This window comes from Zootermopsis nevadensis, unplaced genomic scaffold (assembly GCF_977971745.1).
Source record: "Zootermopsis nevadensis isolate Lab colony 2312 unplaced genomic scaffold, Znev_1.0 Znev_ptg000037l, whole genome shotgun sequence".
Lineage (NCBI taxonomy): Eukaryota > Metazoa > Arthropoda > Insecta > Blattodea > Termopsidae > Zootermopsis > Zootermopsis nevadensis.
In genome coordinates, this window is record NW_028259169.1 from 4,587,138 (window position 1) to 4,594,904 (window position 7,767).

The 7,767-nt window shown below is 38.4% G+C and overlaps 1 protein-coding gene across 4 annotated transcripts in view; it reads right to left on the minus strand.

Annotated features, from left to right (window-relative positions):
* LOC147871856 (transformation/transcription domain-associated protein-like) overlaps positions 1 to 3,028 on the minus strand; it is a 73,642-nt gene extending 70,614 nt beyond the window's left edge. For 2 of the 4 annotated variants that reach the window (XM_087360043.1, XM_087360047.1), the window contains exons 1-3: positions 2,904 to 3,028; positions 1,993 to 2,711; positions 1,220 to 1,371 (exon numbers count right to left, since the gene is read on the minus strand). In XM_087360043.1, the coding sequence (XP_087216169.1) occupies positions 1,220 to 1,371; positions 1,993 to 2,028 (188 nt within the window). In that variant the 5' untranslated portion in view covers positions 2,029 to 2,711; positions 2,904 to 3,028. Of the gene's footprint in view, positions 1 to 1,219; positions 1,372 to 1,992; positions 2,712 to 2,802 lie in introns of all 4 variants that reach the window. The other 2 variants (XM_087360046.1, XM_087360044.1) reach the window with 2 other exon arrangements.
* Positions 3,029 to 7,767: the final 4,739 nt, after the last annotated feature.

Genomic DNA, 7,767 nt, shown 5'->3' on the forward strand with positions numbered 1-7,767 from the left:
TATAAATTGTTTCAATGTTGAACAATCTAAATTTATAAAACTGAACTCACCAGCTTCCTGTGATATCGCCACCATTGTGCAGTGACAAACAAGGAACACCGTCGTAACTCTTTCATGGCTGCAGCAACAAACACTCCTACCAACTTACACAACAGGCCTTACTGCTTTTTCCAGATATGAAGCAGACGCTTTCAACAAGTTCACGTACTAAATGTGGTTTTAAGAGAGATTTCAGGTTCTCACAGTGGTCTTTGGGTTCTAACACCACTTGGACTTACAGAAAACCAACACCGATTATGGTTTTCAAACATTTAATGGTTCGCTATATCAGCTGAAGTTATCCTTGTGACTAAGCGCAATGCCATGAGGCAGTGGGAGCATGGAGGTAAACTCCATGCATTCTCAATTATAGAACTATGTGGAGGTCAGCCTCAAAATGTGGTTCCTTAAACTGCAAAGAAAAATCACGTTCTTCATTGTTTCTTTGTAGTCTCAATAGAAGAAATAGACAAGTTCTTTATTTCATTAAAACCATTTGCTACTTTTCAGGACAAAAGGTCTTCAACACTTTCTTCTTCTTCTTTCAATAATGGCATTATAATTCAGAGAAGAAGTTTATTAAACAATTTACTCAAATGGATGAACTTGCCTGTGACTGCCGTCTGGTGAGTGGCTCTGGCTTGCTTGTCCTGCAATCTGAACGGAATCCCATGGACTGCGGAGATCTCCACATGTGGATCATCAAAACTGCAACAGCGAATCACAATGAGTACAGATAATTACACTCACATCCTAATGTTCAATGGTCACAGCAGTGGCCAATGCAGTAGCTGCTTCCTAAATCAGCAACTGATGTAAGAGGCACAGAGCAAATGGGAAATCTGGGTTTATGATATGACAAAGAAATACATTACTTGTAGAAGCCTCCTGGTACTGGCAGGATACTAAACACAAACTAATTGTGATACAGCCTCTAACGGGCTCACTGTACCAGTAAATAATGAGCTCTGGGTGCTCAGAGAAAAATCTATATCAGTGCCTCATAGACTGCCTTGGGATTCGCTTACAATTCTGCGAAGAAAAGCCAGTGATTAACAATCTGTTATGTCATGTTAGTACCATCAGGCTGGAAAAACATCTTTTGTTTTGTACACTTTATTGATATCAAGAATGAGGTTAGTTTGACAATATTCTTCTGCCTCCAACTGCTCTTATATACCTTGGACAGAAGAAAAGCTGCTGCGCTCTATTCTCATCATCATTAAAATTCAGGGATGCCACCAAGAAACAGCAAATTATTTCCCAGCACTGACGACGGTAGAACGGATCCGTCGTGCTTGACTTCAGAGCACTAGATGCTGTCTCCACGACCTAGAAAACACAAGCAACAGTTTCAAGTTATAACGAGTGACAACGCAAGCCAGATTCAATGGTAAGGGAAGTCAAATGTTTTAGTTACAGTAACTTTCACGTACTGCAATTACTGTAATACTCTAAACACATTTTCTCCACATCAGGGCGCATGTCATATTTATTTCCAGAAACTTTGGGTTTCATGGACACCTAGACTTTTATTTTGTACGTAAAAAACGAGTTTGACAAATCTCAACAACACTGAAATAAAAATTAACTACAAGCATATAATTTTTGTATAGTCTATGCTAACCCTATAAACGTCAAAAAGGAACGTACTATACGCGTATCAAGTTATTTAATAATCTTCCACCAACAATTAAAACTCTAAATTAAGATATAAATGTATTCAAGCCTGCACTAAAATTAGCTTTCATACTTGAATTGCAAAATCTGAAGGTTATGTACATTCATATGTGAAACACGTTCTTGTAATTGTGTCCAAAGTACTGAGGTTAATGTATATTGAATGAAGTCCTGAAGTTTATGTTTATTGTATGAAATGACTTGCTCTGCATCCCATGGTTTAGTCCTAAGAAGGATCTATGGAATGCAAACAAACTCTACTCTCTAACATACCTGAATAATGCAATTCCTTATCCAAGTAACAAACATTCCAGGTGCTTCGTTCTGTCTGGTTCTTCACGTCCCCAACTCCAAAAAAGCTGCTTCCCCATCACGCACACAACTGATCTTCTGAAACACTGATATTCAGACAAATTGGTCCTCCATGTCTTCGTTGATGCCAGTAAACACACACTACAGCTACAGTTCACATGAAAGTTGCTACTCAGCACATCCCCTGATCTCAAACTCCTCTTTGAGACAGACTAGGCACTCCCACTAAATCTATAACAGTACACCTCCTCGGAAAGCAAGGTATATAATCGCACGAGGGCCTGAGGTCTTCCTTGTGGCATTGTGAGGCATGCTACGAACACCCCATACTTGGTCACTAGGAATCAAAAGTGGGCAACTGTGGTGTGGTGTGGTGTGGTGGCCACATAACCAACATTACAACCTGTAACCCTAGCTGCTTACTTCTAGCTTCTTCACTGCGATAAGCTCTTGCACAAATTTAAATCAACAGCTACTGAATTTCCACATGCAAGCCACAAAAACAGAGGCTGCCACCACGAGTCTGTGGGTCATCCCAACCGCATCGACTGATGAATTGTGTCCATCATGCACAGTGGTCATGTCAGCTACCGGAGCAAAGTGTCGCTACCTCCGTAGTAATGATGGACTCGAAACTGCGTAACGGCTGAAGTATCCCATATGCTTGCATTCACGCCTACCTGAAACAAAACCATGTACAGAAATAAACATCCGCATTGAGAGACCAGTATTAATTCTTACTACGAAGGCACTCTACACCACATTAATAACCTACTGGCAACTAATCCGGCCTTTCGTGCAACCAAAATATTTCCAACTTTACGTACTTCACACAGGAGAAAGATGACAAACATCAGTTCAAATAAACTTACAAGCCCTGGCAATATATGAGAGTAAAGCTGCACTCGACTGGCCATGCATCCTACCATCACGCCGTCCGAAGTAAACAATACCAGCAGAGGAGCTGCGCCATTTTCTCGCGCGCAGGGACGGCAAAGTCTGAAAAACAGCGAACACATCCCGCAACCGCCGGAGCACGAGGAATATTCAATGATCATTATGTGCGCACCCTGACGAACTCTCCTGTCATCTACCGACAATACCCCTGAGGTACATGCCCAACCGCGAACACTACACGGCACTGCCGAACAAAATGCTGCCTGAAATACCACTCCACAGTTTGTAAACTTATAAGCACCTGAAACGTAATTAAAGCCCTTCTTCCTTCTTGTCCACATGAAGTATTGTGGTTGTTATCAGGAATACAAAATATATTTGTGATTACATAAACTTTACATCAGGTACCCATCATATATGAGTTTGTTGTAAATGTAAACTGTGCTGTAGTTCACTGAAACATAATATAAAATATTCTCTTTAGCACCACTTTAAACAAACAATATTATGCCTCCTCTTTTTTTGGGAACCAGGAATCTGACCATCTCCTCACTGCGGTAAATTTTGCCTGACTGTTCCTCCCTCCATGCAGCTGAGTAACCACGATCCAAACTTTCCGGTCTTATCGCGTTCCCTCAGTACTAATCTACACTTACCCACATGCTCCTGCCATCCTAAAGTGAACTGCGTTAATTTGTATTTTGGCTGCAATGTACCAGAGTAATAAGCATTTGTATAATCCATTTTCATCAAAATATTCTTTGCATTACAGCAAACCTGACACTATTTTAAATGAAGTTATTTTAGAATCCCTTGACATTTTAGATTTCTTTACAGACAGTTACAGTGGTTATATGTGATTCCTCACGTAGCAAACGGAAAACGATTCACCACTGGGGGAGCCATCACACTTCTTACTAATGTACTGGTGAAATTGTTAAATGCAACTAAGAATATAAGGACATTATGCAGAGAGCTTATAACATTTCAATCTCTATCCCTCTCCTACCCTTATTCAAAAGACTGAAACCTTATCATTTCACACACACGAAAGTTTAACGTTACGTTAGAACAGTGTGGGAACTGAAACCAATAAGTGAAGAGAACGCTGTGGCAACGCAAAGACAGTCACCATTTCAACATATTTCACTAGGAGACAGGAACAAAATTCGAATGTCTAAGATACCAAAGACCACGAACAAAAATGCTTTCAAGTATTTAGGCTGGAAGAGGGTTAACAATTTCGATTAAACTTTATTTATTAATTTGTGGTTTATATAAAGTCAGTGTCAGAAGCTCATACAATGTAGCATAGATGACAATATTTGCTTTTAGGTTCATGAACATGCTCTTTCTTGCATGGAAATTTTAGAATGCCGTCTTCTGACAAATTATCAACAAACTGTGAAAGTTTGGAAGAATGGAGTCATGTTTTCATATTTGTTATCTGTAATTTCCAATGCATTAATCTGTTACCAGAATAATGGTTAACTGCAACTGTTGGTAAACAAACTGCTAAGGAAAATATTGTTGAATGAAGATTTCAGTTTACAATTATTACACGTATAGCACAAAATTTCTCAGGTTATGTGCATCTCATGTTACTTGTAGGATAATAAAAGGAAGGAAGGTGGCATTTCAATAATATTGATGCACAAGGCATGCATGTACTGTGTTTGAAAGAATATTTATTGTAATTGGCCACTTCAGTGACGGGGGGGAGGTGGCATGGAAACATTACGATGGATTTTAGGGAAATATTTTTTGAACCTCTGAGATGACTGGAAATGGCTGACCACGGATTCCCATGTGCAGGTGTTGTTATTACTCGTGATTAATCTTCCAACTGTGGGCTACGACTTATAGTGGCAATGACATAAGATATTCAGATAGTTTAGTTGAAAATATTTATTCTTTATAACGATGACTGAGGTCACTGTAGTAATTACATGTAGTGTAATATAAAATTAAATAAATATTTTAATAAATTATTCTTCGTGTGACAACATATATACTTCCACAATGAAATATTCAATAACATCATATTTAAGTGATAAGTAATTGGTGTACTTGTAATTACTGAAAGTATGTGTCCAATAAAAAATATCTTTGTAAAAAAATTAAATCAGGTATGAAAGTGAAGCCCAGAATATAATATACTTTTTAAAGTGACGGAATCGAACTTTTAAGTGTTTAATAATATACAATTAACCATAACGAGCTCAAGGTGCCCTTACATGCGCAAGTCATACGACTGCACTGCGCAACAACGTCTGCGCAGGTGCCCCACTAACCTAATCTAACCTAACCTAACCTAACCCAAGCCAACCAAAACGGGGTAATCTGCATCAGTGTAAAATGGTTTCCTGCGCACGAATTTTGGAAAAAGCGAATGGATGCTCAGAAATTATTGAAATTTTGTATGGACGTCATGCCACAGGTAAGTTAATGATATTCATACTCTATTATGTCTTATCGCTTTTTAGAAATTCGTACGAAGGCATCAAATTCGTGAGGTAGAGGATGCGCAAAGTCGGCCACGACCACTTATCAATAACGATATTAAGCGCTCACACAATCCCCATATAACACAATTAGTGCTTATATGCGTGTAATATGTCATAACACGTCTAAAATTACATAATGTTTCCACAAGAAATATTTCTTCCAAAATTGATGCAGTGTAGATGTTGACGCAAATACGTAGCAGATTCATGCGTAACGGTGACTCAATCTAACTCACTATAAATAAGTATCATGTAACGAAAGAATCAAAATAAACATACGTGAATGATGGTACGTCATTTATTAATATAAATGGCCTCACAAAGAAACTGAATATAAAACTCTGGTACTTCAATTGCAATGTTTGGTGGACGCGGAATTCGTGGCGCACGTCAAACGTGTGGTAACATATTGGTGTCCTATGACAAATGTCTACAAAATATATCGAAAATATTGCCTCACATTTACTCGAGGACACGAAGTACAAACACAAAGACGCAGTCTTTCGGAAAAATACAGAACCAAAGATAAGACGTGCCACCTGTGACGACCTAAAAGGAAAAAAATCAATACTTTCGAATGGCATCGAGGACCAATCAGAAGACAGTCAGTACTGATTCTGTCTTGGAACAGTCGGCTGGTCCCATTGGAATAGTCGCCATTAAACTACGGTTGGGATTATTTGATACCGGTCGGTCAGTATCAACGTAACTTTGTGTTCTAGACGTAGAGTTCTTCGGGACCATTAACAAGATTAATTACCATCGTTGAATCAAGTATTAACGGTAGCTACCTACACTGAATCTCAGTGTAAGGATCTCTTCTCGGTGACGTGTGAGATTAGAAACAATTGAAACAACAATCCAACATAAGACGCAAGAATATGTGCGGTTCGCTACATTGAGACATACGACTTCAGTGAATGGACATTTCCATGCCATGTGTGCTCAGTAAAGACGTTTGTACAAGTTAGTAACACGTAAATCATATACAGACATCGCGTATCTTCTGAAGCTGGACCTATGTATTTTGAGAACATTTATTCTTTATAACGATGACTGGGGTCACTGTAGTAATTACATGTAGTGTAATATAATATTAAATAAATATTTTAATAAATTATTCTTCGTGTAACAACATATATACTTCCACAATGAAATATTCAATAACATCATATTTAAGTGATAAGTGATTGGTGTACTTGCAAATACTGAAATTATGTGTCCAATAAAATATCCTTGTAAAAAAATTAAATCAGGTATGAAATTGAAGCCCAGAATATAATATAATTTTTAAAGTGACGGAATCGAATTTTTGAGTTTTTAATAATATAAAATTAACCATAACGAGCTCAAGGTGCCCTCACATGCGCAAGTCATACGACTGCACTGCGCAACAACGTCTGCGCAGGTGCCCCACTAACCTAACCTAACCTAACCTAACCTAACCCAAACCAACCAAAACGGGGTAATCTGCATCAGTGCAAAATGGTTTCCTGCGCACGAATTTTGGAAAAAGCGAATAGATGCTCAGAAATTATTGAAATTTTGTATGGACGTCATGCCACAGGTAAGTTAATAATATTCATACTCTATTATGTCTTATCGCTTTTTAGAAATTCGCACGAAAGCATCAAAGTCGTGAGGTGGAGGATGAGGAAAGTCGGCCACGATCACTTATCAATAACGATATTAAGCGCTCACACAATCCCCATATAACACAATTAGTGCTTATATGCATGTAATATGTCATAACACGTCTAAAATTACATAATATTTCCACAAGAAATATTTCTTCCAAAATTGATGCTGTGTAGATGTTGACGCAAATACGTAGCAGATTCATGATAAACGATGACCCAATCTAACTCACTATAAATAAGTATCATGTAACGAAAGAATCGGAATAAACATAGTGAATGATAGTACGTCATTTATTTTTATAAATCGCCTCACAAAGAAACTGAATATGAATTTCTGGTACATCAATTGCAATGTTTGGTGGGCGCGGAATTCGTGGCGCACGTCAAACGTGTGGTAACATATTGGTGTCCTATGTCAAACTTCTACAAAATATATCGAAAATATTGCCTCACATTTACTCGAGGACACGACGTACAAACAAAAGGACGCAGTCTATCGCAGAAAATACGGAACCAAAGATAAGACGTGCCATCTGTGACGACCTAAATGGAAAGAAATCAATACTTTCGAATGGCATCGAGAACCAATCAGAAGCCAGTCAGTACTGATTCTGTCTTGGAACAGTCGGCTGGTCCCATTGGAATAGTCGAAATTAAACTACGGTTGGGATTATTTGATACCGGTCGGTCAG